Raw genomic sequence first — 26213 nt, forward strand, 5'->3', positions numbered from 1 at the left:
ACACAGAGCAGAGAGAGAGAGAGAGAGAGAGAGAGAGAGAGAGAGAGAGAGAGAGAGAGAGAGAGAGAGAGAGAGAGAGATAGAGAGAGACAGCTAGGAAAGAATGGCAGCAATGGAACAAGATAGGAATGTGCCACCAGCGAATTCACCCTGAAGCAGAAAGGGGAAGTCCATATGGTACACATGATGAAATAGGAGGAGTTGGTTAAGGGGTAATGGGTGAGAGCCTAGAACAGAGAAAGATGGAAACAACAGAGAGTAATAAGTGGGAGCAGATTATGAGATAGAAGACTCTGACTAAATTCAAGTGTTGGAGAGAGACTGAGGAGGGTTTTGGGAGGGAAACCCAAGAGACAGAGTTGACGTGGTTATGAGGAATGTGTTATCTGATATAGAGACCTGAACTTTTTTGTGATCAAATATTACGTTCATCTACATATACATCTACATGGATACTCTGCAAATCACATTTAAGTGCCTGGCAGAGGGTTCATCGAACCACCTTCACAATTCTCTATTATTCCAATCTCATATAGCGTGCAGAAAGAATCTTTCATACAAGTTCTGATTTCCCTAATTTTATCGTGGTGATCGTGCCTCCTTATGTAGGTCGGTGTCAACAAAATATTTTCGCATTCGGAGGAGAAAGTTGGTGATTGGAATTTCGTGAGAAGATTCCGTCGCAAAGAAAAACGCCTTTCTTTTAATGACTTCCAGGCCAAATCCTGTATCATTTCTGTGACACTCTCTCCCATATTTTGTGATAATACAAAACATGTACTCCATCAGTCCTATCTGGTAAGGATCCCACACCGTGCAGCAGTATTCTAAAAGAGGATGGACAAGCGTAGTGTAGGCAGTCTCCTTAGTAGGTCTGTTACATTTTCTAAGTGTCCTGCCAATAAAATGCAGTCTTTGGGTAGCCTTCCCCACAACATTTTCTGTGTGTTCCTTCCAATTTAAGTTGTTTGTAATTGTAATATCTACGTATTTAGTTGAATTTATGGCTTTTAGATTAGCCTGATTTATCATGTAACCGAAGTTTAACGAGTTTCATTTAGCACTCTAGGGACACTTCCCACCCACATAATTCAGAGAAGCTGGTAGTGGGCTGAGTGGAGTGACACAGATGGTGCAGGATATGAAGCAGCCATGAAGCCAAATGTGTTTTGCTCATTATCATGCTGGCCACAATTTTGCAGTGTCATCCATTCAGGTGGGCAGCTGATGGGTTGTCAGTCCATCATAAAAGACTCTGCAGGCATGTGATGCAGTCCAGAAATAAAGCAGAGAAGACTGGTGTATCATTCTAGTGATAAAACAGGTTGTAAATGGGGAAATCCACTGGCATAGGCAACTTTGACAAAGGGCTGAATGTTATGGCATGGCACTGGGACCAAGCACCTCGAAAACAGTGAAGCTGATTAGCGGTTTGTGTGCTACTGTTATGACCATCACTGGAAACTGGTTGGAGGATGGGGAACCTATGAGAAGACAACAAAGTATTAGGGCTGGCTGGGCATACCTCATCACAAAATGTGGAGATCGGAGGCTTGGCCAGTCTGTAAGGCATAATAGTTCGTGTTCTGTGGCAGATCTGATTGCAGACAATAATACTGGTGCTGGTACAACTGTTTTGGAGCACACTGTTCAACACACACTTCTGAACATGGAACTTCACAGCAGAAAACCCCTACTCCTTCCCATGTTGCCCCAACAACAGAGTCAACAATAATTACATTGGACACAAAATCATTGAGATAGGACTCAGAATCAATGGAAGCACGTCACCTGACTGCCTTAATCATGTTTCTTGTTCCACAACGACTATATTAAGAGTCCACATACATCATCATCCTGTCCAATACCTGATCAACAGACGCACTGTGTTCAGGACCCAGGCCCATGGGGCAGTACAGTGATATGGGGGACATTCACCTGGGCTTCTATGGGACCTGTGGTAGTAATCGAAGGGACTATGAACACTGTGGACTACATGAACACTTGCATCTCTCCATGCTTGATGGATCCCCTGATGGTGTCTGAAGTTCCATGCCGCTTTTCACGGATGATGCTGTAGTATACAGAGAAGTTGCAGCATTAGAAAATTGCAGCGAAATGCAGGAAGATCTGCAGCCGATAGGCACTTGGTGCAGGGAGTGGCAACTGACCCTTAACATAGACAAATGTAATGTATTGCGAATACATAGAAAGAAGGATCCTTTATTGTATGATTATACGATAGCGAAACAAACACTGGTAGCAGTTACTTCTGTAAAATATCTGGGAGTATGCGTACGGAACGATTTAAAGTGGAATGATCATATAAAATTAATTGTTGGTAAGGGGGGTGCCAGGTTGAGATTCATTGGGAGAGTCCTTAGAAAATGCAGTCCATCAACAAAGCAGGTGGCTTACAAAACACTCGTTCGACCTATACTCGACTATTGCTCATCAGTGTGGGATCCGTATCAAGTCGGATTGACAGAGGAGATAGAGAAGATCCAAAGAAGAGCGGTGCGTTTCGTCACAGGGTTATTTGGCAAGTGTGATAGCATTATGGAGATGTTTAGCAAACTCCAGTGGCAGACTCTGCAAGAGAGGCGCTCTGCACCGCGGTGTAGCTTGCTGTCCAGGTTTCGAGAGGGTGCGTTTCTGGATGAGGTATCGAATATATTGCTTCCCCCTACTTATACCTCCTGAGGAGATCACGAATGTAAAATTAGAGAGATTAGAGCGCGCACGGAGGCTTTCAGACAGTCGTTCTTCCCGCAAACCATACGCGACTGGAACAGGAAAGGTAGGTAATGACAGTGGCACGTAAAGTGCCCTTTGCCACACACCGTTGGGTGGCTTGCAGAGTATAAATGTAGATGTAGATGTAGATGGTGCTGGCATCAGCAGGATAATGGTCCATGTCATAATGCCAAAAACGTGATACAGTGGTTTGAGGAGCATAATAGGGCTCCCATGTAGATGTCATGGCTACTAAATTGCTTGATCTAAATCCGACGGAACACATCTGTGATGTTATCAGGAATCAGCACTACACTCCCAAATAGCCAGCCTGTAATTATGGATATTGTGTGTGTTATTTGGTGCCCCACACCTCTGGAAACCTACTGATGACATCTCACATTCATGCCATGAGGAATTGCTGCTATGTTGTGTTTTACATGTGGACCAAGATGCTATTAAGCAAGTGGTCCTACAGCCTTGGTTCATTTGCGTAAATGGCATAACTGCTTTGAGCAGTTGCCCTGTCTCTGATGGGGTAAGTTATGCTCATGATAGGCCTGGGATAAGATATACTGAATGGGTGTATGGAACATATTCTGAACCTGAGCCTTTCACAGGTATATAACCCAAGTAGTGCATGTGCATGTGCATGTTACAGTCCACTGAGACAAAAGGTCAGCTCGTTTTGTATTATCACATAATATGGGAGAGAGTGTGGCAGATATGATACGTGAGTTGGGATGGAAGTCATTAAAGCAAAGACGTTTTTCGTTGCGGCGAGATCTATTTGCGAAATTTCAGTCACCAACTTTCTCTTCCGAATGCGAAAATATTTTGTTGAGCCCAACCTACATAGGTAGGAATGATCATCAAAATAAAATAAGAGAAATCAGAGCTCAAACAGAAAGGTTTAGGTGTTCGTTTCTCCCTCGCGCTGTTCGGGAGTGGAATAGTAGAGAGATAGTATGATTGTGGTTCGATGAACCCTCTGCCAAGCACTTAAATGTGAATTGCAGAGTAATCACGTAGATGTAGATGAAGTAGGAAACACATTGAAGCACTGCTACAAGGCAACTCTCTCACTCGGTTGATATCCTAAGAGGATTTCATCAATCAATTTCACCAAGAAAAGTTCCAATATTCCATACTGAATGTGGCCTCTGTCATTAAAACAAAAACTGAGTGAAGTACATTCTATCCCAGCTTTGTGTGCAGATTTGCCACATTAGCTAGCAGTTGAATGATGTTACATGGCAACATGGGTACCCGAAATGTAGACATTTGTAACAATAGGCTGCTACCTAATGGATATTTGTTTTGCCTCGAGTCACCCATGACATTAACATGTAGCACATGTTGAGTAACTGTTATTTTAAAATATATTTTAAACATATAAAAATATTTTAAAATAGAGTTCGATGATCTCAGTAGTTAAACTCACATTCTGTGAGAAATGACATTTTACTATCATGACACATGATGGCTCCTTATGACGTCTACAGCTTATAGTTTAAGAGGGCTGGCAGTGTTCAGTCCCAGTCTGGAAGATCCCAGATTCACCAAATCAGCACTCGGTAAAGACTGGCTGAGTTCCCTTAGGCACTTATCATTTGGCACAGCAATGAGGACTTGTAGATTATTGAATATTGTGGACACAGTGAGCCTTCACCTCATAAATGACACGATACCTGCTATAACCACGTACATGATATTTGGATACACAATGCAGCACCAGCTGCTGGTGCACTACACTTTGAATATTCCACCAACAGAACAGCATCTGCGTGGACCAGCCACCAGAGGCCGCTGCAGTGGCCATATGACTTGTGCACATGACACGACATCTGTCACGCCATCTACTGGAGCCCTCCTCTTTATATGCATGGTGCAGCAGACACTTGCTCTCCCACTGTGTTCTTACTTATTATTTGCAAGTGATTATATCAGTACTTGGATTGTTTCTATGTTTGTATTTATATTCTAACTGTTGTTCACTTGTATGCGGAAGAAGAATTAACTATGGTTCATTTTGGCCGTACTGTTGTTTGTTTCAACAATACAATACCTGTTATATTAGTTAAAGGAAAACTATTCACTAATTAAAGTCACTGTTTTGAAATTAAGTATCTGTTGTACTCCCCCCCCCTTTCCCCCCCCCCCCCACCACAACAAAAACAAAAAAATCCCACTTGAGAGAGCTAAAACAACACAAAATAATGATGATATAAGAGAATGAATGAAGCACTAAAAACATATGCTCACAGAACAATAATTCATGAGTGTACAGATTTTCAGTTACGCACAACAGAAATAAAGCAGCAGTCATATTAGGTACATTTTGAAAGGGAGAAAGATGGAAGATATGGGTTAAGCCCATAGGTGATGAAACTGCTGGAGACTGCCCTTGAGCTATGCATGGGAAAGAGTATGTCATGAAATTGGCTATGGTGTCTTCAAAGGTACCATCATGGTTTTCACTTGCATGATTTAGGAAAGCCACTGAAAATCTTATTATCTTATTTCTAACCAACAAGACAAGAGATTTGAAGCCCACTCCTCCTAAACGGAGTACAATGCCTTGACCACTCTGCAACCTCGGTGATGATTTTGGAACAAAAGAAATTTACAGTCAGACCTTTACCACAACAATGAGACTCCAACAAGGAAAAATACAATACCAGAGTGCACAGTACTGGAAACATACAGCTATCATTGTATGTTCAACTACAATAAACATTGTAAAACTTAAGGGTCACAAAGGTACACCAGTAAATACTAAAGAATTAAGAGAATGAAGTAAGCCACTGAGATCTCAAAAGACCTTATGTAACTAAGTGAGGTGAAAATTGAAAGGTGGCTCACGCTTTAGAACACTAAGAACTATCCCGAAAAGTCTTGATGATCCTGTGCATATTTGTTGTCTACTTTCCTCAAGGGGTTTGCATTTCAGCTTTATTCACTCACTGTTTACAAACTTTACTGGAGATTAGTTTTTTTTATTTTTTTAAAGGACCTTATGGTGTGCAAGGATTATTATAGTGTTACACATTGGAGAGCCAAAGAAACTGGTATACCTGCCTAATACCAGGTACTGCCCCCATGAGCATGCAGAAGTGCTCCAAGATGACGTGCCATGGACTCAACTAATGTCTGAAGTAGTGCTGGAGGGAACTGACACCATGAACCCTGCAGAGCAGTCAATAATTCCATTAAGAGTACGAAGGGGTGGAGAACAGCATGTTGCAACGCATCCCAGATATGCTCAATAATGTTCATGTCTGCAGAGTTTGTTGGCCAGCACAAGTGTTACAACTCAGAAGAATGATCCTGGAGCCACTCTGTAGCAGTTCTGGACGTGTTGGGTATTGCACTGTCCTGCTAGAATTGCCTATGTCAAACAGAATGCACAATGGACATGAATGGATGCAGACAAGATGCTTACGTACATGTCACCTGTCAGAGTCATATCTAGACATATCAGGGCCCCATATCACTCCAACTGCACATGCCCCACATCATTACAGAGCCTCCACCAGCTTGAACAGTCCCCTTGCTGACATGCAGGGACCATGGATTCATGATTATGTCTCCATACCTGCACATGTCCATCAGCTCAATACAACCTGAAACGAGACTCGTCAAACCAGGCAACATGTTTCCAATCATCAACAGTCCAATGTCAGTGTTGATGGGCCCATGTGAGGCGTAAGCCTTTGTGTCATGCAGTCATCAAGGGTACACAAGAGGGCCTTCGGTTCCGATGATGTCTTATTGAATGGTTTGCATGATGACACTTGTTGATGGCCCAGTATTGAAACCTGAAATTTGCAGAAGGGTTGCACTTCTGTCACTTTGAATGATTGTCTTCAGTAGTCATTGGTCCCGTTCTTGTGGGATCTTTTTCTGGTCACAGCGATGTTGCAGATTTGATGTTTTACCGGATTCCAGCTATTAATGGTACACTAGTGAAATGGTTGTACAAGAAAATCCCCACTTCATAACCACCTCTGAGATGATGTGTCCCATCACTCGTGTGCTAACTATAACATGAAAGTAACTAAATAACTCACTTAAATCTTGATAACCTGCCATTGTAGCAGCAGTAACCGATCTAGCAACTGTGCCAGACATTTGTTGTCTTATATAGTCAGTGTCGTATTCTGCCTGTTTATATATCTCTGTATTTGAATGAGTATGCCTATACCAGTTTCTTTAGCACTTCATTGTATATCACTGGATATTGTACAGAGTGATAAAGAAGGCCACTAACTTTTGAAATTGCACTATTCATGAAATAATGTAGTTAGAGAGAGGGCAAACTGAAATGATATGCGGTTTTACTGAAACAAAACACTAGTGCTGAAACTGGCCAAAAGATGGCGCTGGACAGCAATACATCAGTAACATCGCATGACAATCATGTATAAAATGAGCTGTAGTGAGAGAGAAAGCCAGATGCACCAGCAATCACGGTATGTTGGTTTTATCAGGAATGACACTATTCACAAAGCTTTGCTATCAGAATGGAGAATCCGCTACTGCATCTTTACGATCCTATCAGCATAAGAAGGGTGTTCGAAACAGTTAAAGGTCGTCTGACAAGTGTAGCTGTGAAGAAAATGATCACAAAGTTCATAACCAAATGCTATTTAGATGATCGGTCCGGTAGTGAATGATCAGACTCCAATTGCTACTTCTGCTCAGGTAGTTCAGGAAGAAATGGAGGTATCAGCAGGTTCATCTCTGCATGGTGAAGTCAGCGCTCATGAAGTCGCATGGCGCACTGGCATTCCACGCACTATTGATTAGAGAGTACAAAGGTGTAGCCTCCAATGCTATCCGTACAAAATCCCCAATTGTCAAGAAATATTAGCCACCGATTTTGTCACACGGAGAGCATTTGTGGTGTGGGCACTTCAAAGAATGGGGGACGATGACAACTGGTTGTCTAATGTGTTGTGGAGTGACAAGTCCACTTTACACTTTAAGGGTGTGTCAACACCAACAACAGCAAAATTTGGTTTACCAAAAATCCTGGAACTGTCATGGAAATCCAACTGCATGTCGAGAAAGTCATGGTGTGGCTTGGATGTGCCACATTAATTGTGACTGGACCCTTTTACTTTGAGGAAATGTGAGCTGCTGTTTTCAAACTGTCAGCATGACGGATTCAAGGTACGCCAATATGTTACAGAATCGCATCATCCTTAGCCTGGCTAATAAACACCTGCTGGAAGGTATGACTTTTATGCAGGTTGGCACTTCACCCCATATAAAAGATTTCTTGTTCACATTGTTTGGTGAGGATCGCGTGCTGAGCTGCCACTTCAGTCATGCTTGGCCTCCCAGGACACCAGACCTCAATCCATCTGATTATTGGTTGTGGGGTTACCTGAAGTTGCAAGTCTACCGCAATCATCTAATCTCATTAGTTGTGCCAAAAGACAACATCTGACGGCAATTTCTCACCAAACATACTGAGATATACAGCACTGTTCACGAGATTGACCCTGGACTGCAGGTATTGTTGATGAATGATAGCCGAGATGTCAAGCATTTATTAACATTGTCTTTGCTGAAAATAAATTGTTACGCTACTTATTGCTTTGTATCATATGAAGTGCCATCTGTTGGTCATTTTGTGCACCTTTTTTTGCTTTCAGTAGAACTCCATGTCATTTCAAGCATATATGTCAATTTTTACCTCACTACTCACATTAGTCCATGGAATGATGAATTATCGAATGTTAATGGATTTCTGGGTCATCCTGTATAAAGGCATTTAATAAGTGAACATGTGCTGAGTTTTTACAAATATGTCATGCATACAATTTAAAAAAAAATACTACTTCATTTTAATTATAATTTTATTGCATAAACCTAATCGGGTTTTCATTTGAACTGTTTTGAAAATTGGCATGTCTCACTGAAGTTCCTTATAACTTTTGGATGTTCACTGTCAATTTTTTGATTCTGAATTACATCCGGCTGTAGTTTTTGTATTCTGTAGCTTTCTAGCGTCTCCAGGATATTTAGTGTTATACCTTTTGGCTGTGTATGAAAAATGGTCAGCACTTTATTCATGTCTGGTATTTGGCAACATACCACACAGATGGGTTGTGACAACTGGCTTAACTAATTCTTTAGTTGAAGGGCTGCCATGTGTTCACAAAATCTAATGTCAAAGGCTTTCCCTGTCTTTTTCATATAGAAGTTTCTACAACTACATTATATTTTATACTCTCCATGTTTCCAAAATTTATCTTGTCTGTTTACTATATGTGGAAATGCTATTCCTTGCTTTTCTTGGTGTTGATTTTATGTTTCTCCAGGATTTCTGATTTCCAGTATAAGACAGTACCAATGAATGGTGTGTTATGGGGTAAGTGTTTTTTATGTTCTTTAGCTTTGTCACACACTTTGTTACTGGCTATGTTCTAATCATTCTGTTATGGTTTCAACTTTGTAACCATTTTTCAGCACTAAATTGCCAACTACTTTGCAATACAGATTTTGTTACAACTGCATCTTCTGACAGGCAGTGTTAGTCCCTATGGAACATACTCTTAAAATGAAAGCAAAGCTGCCGTAAAGAGTCATAAATAAAAACTTGAAGTTAAGTGATTGGTTACATTGTATTTTTACTGCAATTATACTCTTACACAATGATGCAGCATATCAGAGCCCAACATCATCTGGTAAACAGTAGAGCAACATTAATTAGCATTCAAGTATTCATCACTCTTAATGTCATCATTGTATGAAAACCTCTATTTGTGTGTGTGAAAGGAAGGAAAAATAATTACTTAAGCTGTTACACAATTTAACTCCCTCAAATGACACTCATATTTGCAGTACACACCAAGTATGGAAGATTTCGGAAGACTACTTGATTCTGAGAATTATCATTCAGATCAACTGCTAAATTTACAGCTTGTCTCTCATACATATCTGGTAATAAATATCATAATATTAATGACCAACAGAAAATGAAATGATTAAAATGCTGGAAAGTGGATCATCACTCATTTGATAGATGAAGTTGCAATAGGAGTGCAAAGTGGAATTATCCATACTTCAATTTCTTTAAACGGGAGTAGGCTATTTACTCAATGAATGAACTACACAGGACTAATTCAGTATCAATGTTATGTATGTGACAGCCAGTGTGAACAGTCTCATTAGGAAAGCATAATCATGTGGATCTTGAATACTCAATGATATTTCAAGAATGCAGCTGACTGATGTTTTCTACAACATACCATATCACATCTGAGTACTTATCAGACACTGTCAGATGAAATGCTGCTAGTTCACACAAAGATGTCTGAAAGGAGTCCACACGAAATACGTGTATCATGTGTGATAGAAAACAACTGGCTGCACTTATAAAACATAACTGGGAGCTGTAATGATTATATAGGCATGAGACAGCAACTAGAGATAGTCCACTAGAGATAGTCCAGAGACAGGATTTAATGGGGTTTGGGAATACCAGTGCTTATAAAATGAACAGTAGTTAACAATAATCAAACCTAAAATACACAAAATAAAGAAATACACACCAAAAATAAGGTTCGATAATGAAACTGAGATAAGGTGGAATAATTGTTTTAATCCAACAACAAAGAAATGAACACAATATACAGATAAATACTTAAAATCAAAGGGTGACAAACAACAACAAAGGTCTCTAAATTGATAGGAAATAGCACATGCCATTATCTTCAAAGGTAACAAAGATTACAGGTATGATACAAGTGCCAAGAGATTATTCATATCTCATATGCACATGAAGTGGCGCAAAAATTCTACAGCTTGGTTACATGCCATGAATGAGATACCTATTATCATTCTGTATAACACAGTATTGGCATACAACAACAAGGAGATAGAAAGGGTGGCCACTGTCTCTCCTCATCCTCACAATAGATGGGTTCATCACATTCTGATGATCTTTCTAAACTATGATTGCCCTCCACCCCCAATCCCTTGAGGTAGGTAGGTAGGTAGGTGGTGTGTGTGTGTGTATAGAGGGGAGGGGGGGGGGGATAGAGAGATTAAATGGTGCTGTCATATACGGTCCCACATAAAGTAATAATTGGATACAAAATTTTCCAATTCTTATGCAGAATTTGAAACCTGCAAGAAGATATGGATAGCAAATTTCTAACAAGACTCATGCACCTGACATCCATCATCAAGCAGACGACATGATGAAGTTCAGAAATCTTCCATTCACAACATACATAATACTTTCTCATTTGGTAACAAAAGAGTAAAAGTCAACTGGGGTACAGCCTAATACAGGATTACCATGATTGAAGTTCCAGTTTCAAAATGCTGTAGAAAGAAAACCACTGCTCAGAATGACATCAAATTTGAACAGCATATTAAAACGCCATTAGAAAACAAAAGAAGTTTGTTCATCAGTCTGTGTCTGAGACGCCCATCACTGTCTCCACAAAGGATTGCTCACTCCTGGAAAAGCTCCATCACAAGAATGGTGACTGCACCAGTAGCCCTGCAGAGAATCCAGACACTTGAGGGTATGAAAAACTGAGATCTGATGGAAAAACTGAAAAATTGTTGGAAACCAACAAAGAGTTCAATACAGTTTAGAGATAAATATTCAAAACCAAAGGGTGACAACTGACAAGAAAGGTCTCTAATTGAAAAGGAAATGGCACATGCCTTTACCTTCACAGGTAGCAGTGCATGAGTTCTGCTCAGGTTCTGGAGAAAATGGTTACACAATTCAAAAAGACAGATTCTTTTGAAGTTCAATGTGGCAGAGGGAGGAAAGAAGTTGATCCAATGTCTGTCAAAGACATAATTGCAACACAGCACAACAGATCAAGCAGTATTGTGCAAAAATGCTGCACGTGGGGGAACCTCCCCAAACATTGGACATGCTTTGAGCAGTGTGTAAAATTCTACAAAACACCCTGCATTGCTCTCCATACATCATCACCCATGTTAAAGAGTTGCTTCCTGCTAACCTGCCAGCAAGACAAACCTTCAACAGCATGGATGTGTTGGTAGGATCATTTTTATGCAAGATGGTACTCCTCTGCACATTGTAGTCAGTTAAGCAGCTGCTACAGAGGAATTTCAGAAATGCTAGAATTATCAGCCATCATTTCCCTACAGTCTGGCCATCCCAATCTTCTGATCTTAAACCGTGCAGTTTCTCTTTGTGGGATTATCTGAGAGGTGTTGTGTTCAGTGCTTGAATTCTGAATGTAGTTGAAATGAAGGCATGCACTGTGCAACATATTCTAAATGTCACCGAGACACTCCAATCTGTTGTGGAACATGCTGTTTCTCAATTTCAACTTGGGGCAGAAAACAGTAGACAGCATATTGAACATGGCTTGTTTTGGTCTCATAACAATTAGAAACCAACATCATTTTACTTTTGATACAGTTTTTGGCCGCATGACAGTTAAAAACTGATTTCTTCCATCCAATGTCGTATGACTTTCATACGGTGTTTTTTGTTGAGCGTCAAACTTATGCAGTCATGCACTTTGAACAGTATGGATGGTGTAACATGCAGCTCAAACCACAGCTGTCACACTGCAATTCCATCTGTCATTTGTAGAATTTTCATGAACTGTGTGTGTGTGTGTGTGTGTGTGTGTGTGTGTGTGTGTGTGTGTGTGTGTAATACACAGTTCAAACTTGATATCATTCTGACCAGGGGTTCTCTTCCTAGAGCATTTTGAAACTGAAACTTAAATTATGGACACACTGTAGATTACACTAAAAGTAACTCAACGAAGCTTTTTTCTGCAAATAAATACAGTGTGTTTCACAGTTATTATTACAGGCTTTTATAGGTTGCAAAAAGAGCTTAGCAGATAAAGTTCTGATAAGAAGTCAATGATCGGACTGTACCATTTGAATGTCAAATAAGATTAAAGATTGAATCACTTCCAAATCTCCCAATTAGTGTTATGCACACTGCAGAGACAATGAGTTCTGACCTATGTGCTCTATTAGAGCCCACTGCACCGGCAATGTTTCCAGTACTCATCATAATGTTCTTGTTTACGCGATGAAGGACGTGCTCTTCAAAGTCGAGAGTGCGACACGTCCACAGAGAACCATAATTGACCCTCCTAGCAGTGACATAATAGTTTCTCACAGCCATTGTTGTAGTCAGATGAAATGGTATGCGATGTCATAACTACAACAGGGACTGTCTTCTCAGTTTGTGTATGTGCGCGCCATGAAGAAGAAAATTTGAAAGCGATGTGATATTCAAACTTATTTTATATCCAAATATTACATTTCAGGACATGGGTTCCCAATCAAAATTTTATCCACCAACCACTAGAAGTTAGTAACAGAAACTGTGAAACATAGTGAATATGAAAATTATAAAATAAACATTGATCTATGTAACTATTCCATTCTGTGGACACCTGGTCCCATCAAGATTACAGCTAAACTCAGCCGATAAACACACAACCATAAATAAATATCTTCTGCATGCTATAAAAATATTAATGATAGTGTAGGTAGTTGATGGTACCTGCAACAGTTCGACCTCTTGGAAAGTCACTTCCAGCTGCCAGCCTACCTCCTCTTTCTGTTTCCTGGTCTACGAAGTTGTTTGAATTTAACATTCCCATTTCAAGATTAAGAGCTTTCTTATGTGTACTATCCAGTGAGTTTAATATCTGCTCAGCATTTTCATGAAAATGGCCCCGGAAATGCCAGAAAGCCCTACATACAAACAACAAAAGCAAACAATTATATACAAAGTACACAACACATGAAAAACATAAAAAGAAGACACAGAACATAGATGTGCACGTAACTTACATGTACAGATACAACACTCATTTCACAGTCTGCATCACAATCTTTATTATGCACTAATAAATGAAGTTTACGTTACTCTTTACAAAGGGAGAAAAGAAAGGAAAACAACAAAGAAAAACAGAAAATGCAGAAAGAAAGAATTAAAGCTGCCCAAAAAATAACAACAGAAACTGGGAATAATATTCTCTAATAATGAAAAACTGAAGCTGCAATTCGAGTGATATTCAGTAGAAAGTACTGAAAATCCTACAGATAAAGACAAAAGATATGTAACACTATGTGCAAATCAGCTGAACATATTTGGAGTGGCTCATAATTCATGTTACACACTTCTAAAGATTGTAGAGGAAGCTTAGTAGATCAAGTTTACATAGCAATCCACATCTGGAATCATCATCCAACGAAGCAACAGAGTATTTAAGTTATATGTGCCAGGGTCTTTAAATGTATGTATGTACACGGTGATTCCATGATGATGTTACAGGAGATGGATAAACACATCAATCTGAGGTAATGGTCCCTGTACCAAAAATGAATTAGTCGAAAGTTACAAATGAAAATTATTCTGATGCCTCTGACTGTGGTATACATGTACCAGTACTGTTGTTGCTAAGATTGTAGGGTAGCAACTTTCAGAGGTGGTAGTATAGACCAAGACAAGAAAAATTGTCTAGTCAACATGGACTCTAATATGCATAGCTGAGGATCTATGAGCACTTGTTCATCTTTGCTGTTGTGAAACACATCTCCTTCCCCAACATTGCAAAGGTAAAACAAATATGACAATTTGTTTCTCTCTTTCTTTATTTTTCCATCTATTTTATGTTTCCTGTGACAAAAATTTTATTGGAGAAAAACAGCCTTTTAAGAATGATGCAGAATGAAACCAGACTCAATCAAATGACTTACAAAGTAGGTGAGAGCATTATCCTCATTTATGTATTACCTCTTTTAGAAAAATATTCGAACCAATCTAGTATATTTAAAATAGTATACAATGAGTTACATGATGTTAGATGCATGCCAAATACAATCTGAGATTAATCATTAATACTCATCTTACTGTTATGACATATCTTAAGCATGATAACTTCGCCTAGTGTGTCATGAAATAACTAAATTACTGTTGTTGTGCACAGTTGCAGGATGAATAAATTAAGACAGTACAAATATAGTTCATCAGGAGAGTTTAACTATCATAGTAACTTCTGCAGTGGTTTGTTGCAGTTTAGCATTGACTAACCTTTTTCTGGATTGGTTTTGGCTGTGACATGCCATCCAAAGTGAGATATTGTTGAGTCAAGAGGCACACTAGTCAGTGCATAGCTACGGTTTCAACTGAACTGCCTAATGGCAAAATTATATTACACAATGTAATATCACAGTGATTTTAGTCAAAGGAATATTTCCCATTTTAGGCCTCACAACAAAACATTAACGGAAAGAGCATAAAAATCAGAAGAGAAATGTTAGTTCAGACATCCAGTGTAACTAGGAGGTTGCCCACTCTACACACAGTAGTAAGTATCTAGCAACTTTTCTGGGTGTCTTATAAACACATATCTGTTGGGTGGAACTAACTTACTAACAAGGGTGTGCTGGAAAGTAATGCCTCTAAATTTTTTATTCTGCTCTCAATACTAGATGAGGTATTACATGTCATGTATATTACTCAGTCGTTCCCGCTTCACTGACAAAAACTGCAACCGTATGTCGCTAGAGGGCTCTGAATTGTAGTGCATAAAAAAAGATTGTGTAATGTAACTGTGTATGTCAATACATGTGAAACGACGTGCTGTAATCAAGTTTCGAACTCGAAGAGTTTGTCCATACATGGAGCACCATCTCCTTCAGGATGACAATGCCAGACCACAGATGAGTGCTGAGACATCTGCAACAATTCGATACCTAGGGTTCACTATGATAAATCATCCTCCATGCACTCCTGACTTGCCTCATTCCATTTTCATGTGGTTCCAAAACATATTCGATAACTTCACTTTGATAGTGATGAAGCAGAGCAAGCAGAGGTGAGGTAGTGGCTCTGTCAACAAAGTCAAACATTCTCATGGTGATGTCAACAAGCTTGTCTTTCGTTGGGAGAAATGTGTTCATCACCAGGGTGGCTACGTTAAGACATAAATATATAGACATGAAGAATAAAGGTGTAGAATGTTAATCAAATTTGTTTTATTTAAAAACCTTTAAGAGTTAACACACAAAAAAAACAGAGACATTACTTTTCAGCACACCCTTGTAGTGATAATAATCAGAATACCACATAGATGTAGGCAACAATACATAGTATCTAAATGCTTAAATCAGTTATGTCCAAAATTATGCATTAACTTCAATTGTCATGAGGACTTTTTATAAGGAAATTGAACACAAAGATTTCTTAAGGGTTTCATTAATGCTTAGATGTTGCAATACGAGAGGAAAAATTTACAGCAAACAGCTTTACAGACTGACGGACTTATTTTTGAATACATAAATTATGTGTATAAAAATACAAGTTTCATTAGAGATGTATATCAAAAACTTCTCAATAATAGCATGCTGACTATCACAGAATACAACTCCAATGAAGCATTACTTGTATAATTCACTTTCACCTAAGGGAAATATAACAATAAACAAAGGATAAGGATAAGGACAAGTAACTATGAGATTTCACACTAAGAGATTGAGGGGGGGGGGGGGGGGATTGCACAACTGACATCACCCTTTATTAACACAATGCAGACAGAAAACTTTATGTTTAAATATATGGGGATAATAATGTCAATGTGAACATTTTTGTTGACAAAGTATATGAGGATAGGCTATTCTCACAAGATCAGGTTTCAGGTAAACTTAATCTTGATAGTATTTGACATGTTGACACTGTGTTCCTGACTGGGACTTATGTCCGCATCTCTGCCATTCACGGGCAGCATGTTTCCAATTGCGCTACCTGAGCACACATCACACACTGGCATAAAGCATTAATCTGCTACCATCTTCTCGGCATTCTCTTCCAAACTATGCATAGGTTCTCTCATGATCTCATAGGATTAACACATCCAGGAGGTATGCTCAGATAGCACAAATGACAGTTCACAAAACACAGGCACCTGTGTTTGAGCCCCATTACAGCACACTATTTAAATTTAGCACATTCAATTAGAAAATTCAGTCCCAGATACATAACTCCAGAGGTTAACAGGAAACAAAAATCAAAACAGTTAAACGAGTTGAAGCCTACTACCCATAAATATCAGTACTGTATCTTAATCACTGTATTACTTTGGTTTCATATTCATGGTTTGAGGGTTGTGATTTCTCTTCAGCTGCTCAATAAATACATGGCTGTGATGCAAAAATTTGATGAAAGTCTTTACAATCCTCACACCAACATGGGACATGGTGCATATGAGGCCTGAGAGTGAAGCATCAGCAGCATGTGGCAGCTGATCGAACCCGTTAAGGAAACTGTCTCAGTTTTCAGAAACAGTGAAAAGGTTCAACAGCACCCAGTTATTCCACTGACAAACCACATTGGCAACTTTCTGTTAGGCACTGTTTTCTTTGAAAGGTAGAGCCACATGGAAAAGCACTATATGGGAAAGAAGGAGCTCTGAACAATTCAATGTTTGGTGTAGATGAATACAGAAAATCTTAACATGTAACATTTATTTAAGTCTGTTAAACTTGGAAATGGCTGGAGAGTTATAACGTATGATCAGTGAGAGCATCTCCGTGAAGGGGCTCTTCAATCACATGATACTAACACTACATCTCCTCTTAAATAGAATGTACACTGCCACAGCAACCAAATGTGGAGAGTGCCTGTGTCATTAGCCATGTTTCCATAACAGACCTCTTTTAAGTGATTACAGTCTTGGCATGCATTGTAACAATGCACATTATCATGTATTCACTGCTAGTAAAGCCGCAGTTCAAAGTTGTGAAATACACCCCCCCACCCCACCCCCCCAAATCTCTCTGCCTCCAGGAGATTCAAATGGTTCAAATGGCTCTGAGCACTATGGGACTTAACATCTGTGGTCATCAGTCCCCTAGAACTTAGAACTACTTAAACCTAACTAACCTAAGGACATCACACACATCCATGCCCGAGGCAGGATTCGAACCTGCGACCGTAGCAGTCGCGCGGTTCCGGACTGAGCGCCTAGAACCGCTAGACCACCGCAGCTGGCAGGAGGTTTATAGTCTGCTGTAAAGTACAGTTTCCTGTTATGGACCTGGTAGTGTATCTGTGCACGGAGCAACTTGTCACACAGAGACCACAGCTACTGAGCGGCATTGCATGCCGGACCTTGGTGTGTACTTGGCCTGCAGGGACAGCAATAATGTATGACAGACAATCCTGAGTGCGAGGAAGTTTATAACTCAACAGGACATGGGGTTAGCAAATATTGGCAAACTAAGCATTACTCTACAAATTCTTTTAGAAGAAACTGTGTGTGTGTGTGTGTGTGTGTGTGTGTGTGTGTGTGTGTGTGTGTGTGTGTGTGTGTGTTGTTGTTGGGAAATAGGGGGGGGGAGGGGTGGGGGTATATAAGAGAAATATTAAATTGGTGAGTTAAACAACAGCTGGTAAGTCAAATGTAAGGCTATATTCAGGGTAAATTTTGCAGAATGCCATGACAGTGTTATATTTCTACTGGGGATACTGTGCTCCAATGCATGATTTGACTTTGCTGGAAGGTCACTCAAGACTACAGTTAAGTGTGTAAGCAGTGTCTATGAGTCAGAGCTATTGCCACTAATGTCTGGCCCAGTCGAACTATTGACTTCAAGTAATGTAACTCCCCTCCATCACAAATATTGGCATTTCATCTCATATATGTGTGAGTCTCCTGATGCCAACGCATCATCCATGCACTGTCTGGTGATGGAAAGTACAACAGTGCTACTGCAAAATCTGCCTTCCCATGTTCAGTTTGTTTCAAATTAATATAAAATTACTGTTTAATGAAGTATGAAAACAACAAATATTAAATGTGTGTACCACATCTCCAGGATGGTTGTTCCTGAAAAGGCCCACAATCAGATCTTCGGGTGGTCACTTACCCAAGAGAACTACACAATCAATCAAATCAAGATAGGACGATGAAAATGGGAAGCATTTTTATTGAGGATTGCTGCAGGTAATGTGAAAACAATGAATAAGAAAGTTGGACAACATGAAGAGAGAAATAGAGAGACATTTTGTAAGTCTTGTAGAGCTTAGTGAGGTTCAATGGGAAGGAGAATCTGAATGCAAAGAAGACAATTTATGAAGGATCGGAAAGGAAGGCAAATGGAGTTGGAGTTACATCAAAGAAACAGTTAAACATGAGCATAGTTAGGGGTATTCAAATTAGTGACAGAGTGTTAACAGAGAAACTAAACAGTAACTTTGTGAATACATTGATTATTAAAGTCTACATGCCAACAAGAAATGCAAACAAAGAGGAAGTGGAAAAAGTATGTGAGCAGACTGGGGAAGTCTGTGAAGAAAATTGGAAAGGACAATTAACAACTGTAATGATGGGAGATTGGAACAGTATAGTGGAAAGAGAAGGAGTAATATAGTTGGAGACAATGGACTGGAAAAGACCAATGAAAGGAGTGGAAACCTAATAGGTTTAAGTAACATCAACAGGTAGCACCTGAAGAAGGCAACGAGTTACGTGGCCGAAATATTGTGCCATAGCGACACAAACATCCGGCAGTAGACCCGATGATTCCACATGTCAAGATCTCGCCGGGAAAGCCTGAAGAGTTACATCAGAAGACTCTACGGGGAGGAGATGTACCTTAATATCAAGAAGCTGGATAAGCTTCGACAGAGGAAGGGGAGGATGCCGAGTTCTCTGTTTACTTCTGCGATGCCGAGAGGGGGATGTAGTTCCTGTCTTCGCCAGGTTGAAGCATCATGTCAACACCAGAACGGCGAACAGAATGGAACACCGTGCTAGCCTCGCACTGGTAAGAGAAAGAGTGCGTGACATGCACCACCGCCTAGATGTAATGTCCAGGGAGTTGCTGTATCTCCACCTTTCCATAGCAGCTACCCTGACCCGAGAAGACTGGGACCAGGTTGATGGTGCCTCTTGGTCCTTGGCTGAATGCACCATGAGGAAATCACCAGCATGTCAACAGGCCAAGTTTGAACGCCTTAACAAGAAGGAACAACATGATGGGTACGCACAGACAGTGGTCAACCTGAGCGACAAACAGCTCGATGAGGCCACCTCAAAAGGACTCAGCAAGGGCCTCAACTTTGCAGTGACTCCCAGAAGCATACCTGTTGCAGCCTTCATCAGTGCGGTTGAGCAGGTCGTCCACACACTACCTTCCAACGTGTTTGAAGAGATCCGCAGGGAGACCTGCAGGGCACTCACCAGGACGAAGCCCTCCAAATCCAACATCTCGAGCGAGGAGAGGGTGGCCCTCAGGCAGCTATGGAAGGATGATAGAGTTGTAGTTCTGCCAGCTGATAAGGGTAACTCCACGGTCATCTTAAACAAGTTGGCGTATGATAGGAAGGTGCAACAACTTCTGGAAGACACTGCTTACAAACCACTAGATGGCGACCCCACTGACAAGATGGACAAGACGACCCGGAAGTTGCTGAAGGAGACAGGTCTACCTGAACAGGTCATCAAGAAGCTTCATCCCAAAGCACCTGTACCACCCAGACTCTACGGACTTCCCAACGTCCACAAGGAGGGGGTCCCTCTTCGACCTATTGTCAGTAACATCGGTGCAGTGACATACCCCACTGCACAATACCTGCAGAAGATATTGGCACCATATGTGGGCAAATGTGCACACCACATTCGGAACTCAGAGGACTTCCTACAACCGCTAAGGCAGCTACACACCACGGACTCTGACATCATGGTCAGTTTCGATGTGGTGTCGCTCTTCACACGAGTGCCACTCACCGATTCACTCAAGATCATTGGAGAGAAGTTCGATGGTGCCCTGCTCTACCTGTTCAAGCATGTACTGACCTCAACATATTTTCTTTACGGGGGTCAATTTTATGAGCAAACGGAAGGAGTGGCAATGGGCAGCCCTTTATCACCAGTGGTAGTCAACCTTTTCATGGAAAGGTACGAAGAGGAGGCACTTGCATCAGCCACTTACCAACCCAAGTGCTTTCTTAGGTATGTCGATGACACTTTTGTCATTTGGCCCCATGGCAGGGAGAAGCTAGATGACTATTTGGAACATCTAAATTCATTCCACCCAAGTATAAAATTTACTATGTATCTAGAGAAGGATGGACAGCTCCCATTCTTGGATGTCCTGGTTAAGAGGAAGGCAGATGGCACTCTGGGGCACAGTGTGTATCGTAAGCCCACCGACACTGACTTATACCTTCAAGCCAATAGCTGCAACCACCCCGCACAGAAAAACGGAGTCTTGAAAACATTAGTTCACAGGGCTCGGGCTCTGTCAGATACGGAAAGTCTGGCCACAGAGATAGAACATCTACAGCTGGTGTTCAGCAGAAATGGATACTCCTCCACAGACATCCAAAGGGCACTTCGTGCTACCAGCCAACCACAGAGTACAGAAGAGGAGCCAGAGAAGGCGAAGAAGGTGGCATACCTGCCATATGCTGGACCTATTTCTGCGAATATCAGCAGAATTCTCTCAAAATACGATATAAAGAGTATCTTCTGTCCACCCTCCAAAATTGGGACAATGCTAGGGAGTGTGAAGGACGACCTGGGGCTACGTAAACCAGGCATTTACAACATCCCGTGCCAGTGTGGAAAATCATTCATTGGACAGACAACCAGGACAGTGGACGTCAGGTGCAAAGAACACCAGAGGCACACCAGACACGGGCAGGCAACCAAATCTGCCATAGCAGAGCACTGTCTGGAGCTCGGTCACTCGATGGACTATAACAACACCAAAATTGTGACACAGACTCCAAGATTTTGGGACAGTGTCATAAAGGAGGTCATCGAGATGAAGGTCACAGACAACCTAATAAACCGAGACAGCGGATACCAGCTCAGCTCGGCATGGAGTCCGGCTCTGGAGCTTATCAAGGACCAACAAAAGGAACCAAGAAACTCCTCAAGAAGTAGTAACACCACAGCAGGAGCAGCTCCAGGCACGTGCGGACCGCGAACGGAGCACCCGACAGGAGATGGGCCTCAGACAGCTACCACAACTGCAGATGGTGGATGAGGCAGGCCCGGACGTCTGTGGGAGCACCAGGGAAGTGCCAGCACCTCAGGAGCTGTGCCTAGCAGGCGCAGACCACGAACGGAACGCCAAACGTGGGTCTGGCCCCAGACAGCTGCCACGACCACAGATGGCGGACAAGCCGGGCGCAGACATCCGTGGGAGCACCAGGGAAGGGCCAAAACCTCAGGAGGAGCACCAGGCGGGCGCGGCCCGCAAACAGAACACCCGACACAGGACGGAACTCAGACAGCTGCCACAGATGGCGACCAAGTCGGGCGCGGACGTCCAAGGGAGCACCGGGGAAGAGACAACACATTACAGGCAGCACCAGGCGGGCGCGGATGGCAGAGAGAGCACCCAGCGCCCTCTGGGCATAAACACTGGACAAGATCCTCCAATACGGCAGTCTCAGGTAGCACCTGAAGAAGGCAACGAGTTACGTGGCCGAAATATTGTGCCAGAGCGACACAAACATCCAGCAGTAGACCGAATTATTCCACATGTCAACATCAACAAAGATTATACACATGAAACGCTCCAGGTGATACTGCTAAATATAAAATAAACTTTGTCATTATCACAGATTCAAAGACAAACACGGCAAAAACCTTTCCAGGTGCTGATGCTGATATGGAACATAATTTACTTGTAGCAGATATTATGACAAGATTAAAGCATATTAAAAAAGACTACAGATAAAGAAATGGGATGTTGAGAAACAAAAATGTTAACTTTTAAGAAAGAGTATACTGTACGTCAAAAATAAATAGGAACATGTAAGGAAACCTGCAGAAGTCACTGAAGAGTGAAACATCATTAGAAATACATATTGGAAGGAACAGAGATAGATACTGGAGAGGAGAAAAGAGCAAGAATTAAGAAAGAGTGGATAACAGTAAGTATGCTGCATATAATGGGTAAGTGCAAGAACTGTTAAGATGACAATTTAGAAAGGCAGCAGGCAGTACAGAAAACTGAACAATGAAGTAAGAAAGTGAACTGAGCAGGCTACAGAAGACTGGATGAGGAAACACTAGAGGAAATAGAAGAATAAGAAAGGAAAGGAAACTGGAAGGAATGTAGAAAACAGTAAAATTCTTATCAAGAAGATAAGTAAGGAAAAAAGGCAAACAAGGAATGTTAAATAAACATAGGAAGAAGACAGTATGCACAGAAGGGGATAAGGAAGTTTGGGTTAATTATGTGGCGGAGTTACATGGTGTGCAGGCTGATTACACAATACTGGTTTTGGAAGATGAATGGAAACAAAATGAAGGAGACCGTGGTCCTAAGATATTGAAACTGGAATTGGAGACAGAAATTCAGAACGTCTGAGAAAACGAAGAATTGGGCTGTGAATATTACCACCTGAGGAAATGAAGTCTTTGGTCCAACTTCAATAACCAGATAGACTGAGGTAGTAAACAGAATTTAGGAATTTGGCATCAAGACGTACTTATGATCGTTCTAGTACATTTATCTAAAAATGTGTAATGCAAAACAATGCAAGTAAGGACTATAGGACAACTAATTTTATCAGTCACGTTACAAAGCCTATAAAAAGAGTTATACTGAGGAGCACTGAAAACAAAATTGAGAAAAATATTGTGGAAGACCAGACTGGGTTCAGAAAGGATAAACAAAGAAGAGATGTTATAGGCTGTCTGAGAATGATTGGAGAACGAATAATGGAAATCAACCAGGAGGTGTGTATTTGGCTTGTCGAGTGGGAAGAGGCTTTAAATAGAGTAATTGGAGAATTATGCTGAGAGTTTTAAAAGATGTCCCTGGTAAGATAGAAAGTTAATAAAGGAGATGTATAGAAAGCAAAAAGTAACAGAGACAGAAGAGACAAGCACTGCAAGGATCCTCACTAACACCAATGCTATTCAACATACATATATGGAGAAAATTGATAGTTAAGTCCACAGAGGAGGCAAAAAGCATTGTAGTTGGAGGAGAAATGATAAATATTATAAAATACGTGTCTAATCAAGCAGTACTGGCAGAATCAGAAAAGAAGCTACAGAAGAAGTTGAAGAGTATTCCTAGAAGTGGCAAGGAAGATGAAATGAGGATAAATAAAGGAAAGACAAAGTGATGTCAATAAGCAAGAAGGGAGCTCCAGTTAACATATTCCTAGACAGAAAGAAGATAGAACAAGTAAAATCCTGGGAAGTTTAATGACATGCAATGGAAGCCGTACAGAAGAAATGAGGAGGAGGATACCTATGGGAAAGAGAACATCTAAAACATGAAACACTATCATCATCTAAAAGAATTCCAGTGTAGCTGAGGAAAAGATTTGCTAGATGTTATGTCTGTATTGCAGTGATATACAGCAGTGAATCACGTACAGTTAAAAAGAAACAGGAAAGATACTGAAAAAGTTTTGAAATGTTGCCACGGAGAAGAATGCTGAAAGTGAAGTGGACTGACGGACTTAAGAATGAAGAAGTAATGAAGAAAACATGGAAAGGAAGAAGATTATCAGAAGTGATCAAAAAAGAGAGAAAAGTCTTGGCTGGAGCATGTACTACTTAGGAATTGGGTGCAACAAAGACTTACAGAGGGAAAAAATGGAAGAATTGAGAGGAAGAGGTTGGAAGAGAATCAGCCTAATGTTTGACATCAGAAGAGGATGAACACACAAACAGTTGAAGGAAGATGCTCAGAACAGGACACGATGAAGAGTCTCCAGTTGATTGGTTGGTTTGTTAGGGGAAGCAGACCAGACAGCGAGGTCATTGGTCTCATCAGATTAGGGAAGGACGGGGAAGGAAGTCGGCCGTGCCCTTTCAAAGGAACCATCCCGGCATTTGCCTGGAGCGATTTAGGGAAATCACGGAAAACCTAAATCAGGATGGCCGGACGCGGGATTGAACCATCGTCCTCCCGAATGCGAGTCCAGTGTCTAACCACTGCACCACCTCCCTCGGTGTTTCTAGTTGAGAACTGCTGTGAGATTGATACAAAGAAGAAGAAGAAGACCATGTCCAAGCGCAGCTGAGCCGTATTAAGGGTGTTCTAGGTTAAGGTGGAATAGCCATGGGTGGAGAGTAGAAGTGGATGAAGATCATGCACTTTCCTCCATGAGTGGTCTGCAAACTGAAGAGTGAAAAGGTGTTTCCCCACTCCTCTACCCCACATCATCACAAGAAGCAATTGCAGGGTGTTTCAAAAAGTTATACCAATCCTCCACAGCACGCCTTATGAATCACTGGTGGTGCATTGTGCCAACAAGTCTGGTGATGCTCATGCCTAATTTGTCATAGCAAGGAGAAGAAGTGCAGCTTCAAGTCTCTTTGTACTAGGAGAATCTCCTATTTTCCAAAAAAGGGTAAGATGATGACATTGTTGAATGTGTGCATTTCAAAGAGGAAGTAGATGAAGGTGAAGCACCGAAACCCAATGCAACTAAATCAGATGTAGACACAGTGGACAAATTAGGCAGGACCTACATTACAACCTTTATGACAAGAAAATGAGCTATTGTAATTTTTTTTACACTATTTTGGACATTAGTGTCCTCAACAGTTTCATAATTTGGTTGTACTTAAATCACGATTGGGAGAAAGGAACGAACTACGAAAGAAGAATTTCTTCTCGGTCAGGGAACATCTCTAGTACAGAAAACAGAAGTTAGTGCAGTCTTCCTCCTTTTCCTTCAGTACAAGTGCAAACAGGGACAAAACATGGACAGTGCCCTCTATATGAATGTTCTGTCAACAGAGAACAGCCAGAAAAGGTCAGAAGATAGTTTTCCATTGCCTGTAAACAGGATACAGTGTTGCACTGTTTTAAAGGTAAGGATGTTTGAGATAAATGCCAAAGACAACATCTGAAGTGCTTACACACAGTTTTCCTTTTTTCAATTCAGTGATGCTTCTTTCATGCCTGTTCATTAAAATACATGAAATACTACCAATATACCCCATGTAAATTACTTGGGGTCAATATGACCAAGTGGTACTCAATGAAAAGTGAACAGTGCTTGTCGTGGGGATGTTGCCTTTCCCAGAAGAATGCTGCAGCTGCTGTACAAGATGACTAAGGATCAATGTCCCCTATACAAGTGCAAAACAGTGTGCACAGGATTATGTAGAGTCTGTACGTATGTTTTTCTTGCATTAGTATTGTTAGTAACTCTTATCTGCACTCCATGTAGTGATAACACTTCATAAACACCCCTGGACACTGCATCACCAGTGATTCACATACAGCGCACTGCCAAGGGTTGGTACAACTTGTTAAACACCCTGTAGTTGCTTCTTGGAAGGTAGTGGGGTAGATAAGACTGGGGAAACACCTGCTCACTCTTCAGTTTTCAGCCCTAGGACAGAGGAAAGTGCATGACCACAGTCCGCTGACTTAAGAGGAGTTAGAACAGAAAAACAAATTTTTTCCACATTTTTTGTTTTTTATCTCAT

The 26213-nt window shown here is 41.0% G+C and overlaps 1 protein-coding gene across 1 annotated transcript in view; it reads right to left on the minus strand.

Annotated features, from left to right (window-relative positions):
• LOC126143531 (CLIP-associating protein 1-A-like) overlaps nt 1-26213 on the minus strand; it is a gene marked incomplete at its 3' end in the record, with an annotated part of 235094 nt that overhangs the window by 110924 nt on the left and 97957 nt on the right. The window contains 1 exon segment of the mRNA XM_049915437.1: nt 13283-13476. Coding sequence (XP_049771394.1) covers nt 13283-13476 — 194 coding nt within the window.

The sequence above is a fragment of the Schistocerca cancellata genome, unplaced genomic scaffold, assembly GCF_023864275.1.
Source record: "Schistocerca cancellata isolate TAMUIC-IGC-003103 unplaced genomic scaffold, iqSchCanc2.1 HiC_scaffold_823, whole genome shotgun sequence".
Taxonomy (NCBI): Eukaryota; Metazoa; Arthropoda; class Insecta; order Orthoptera; family Acrididae; genus Schistocerca; species Schistocerca cancellata.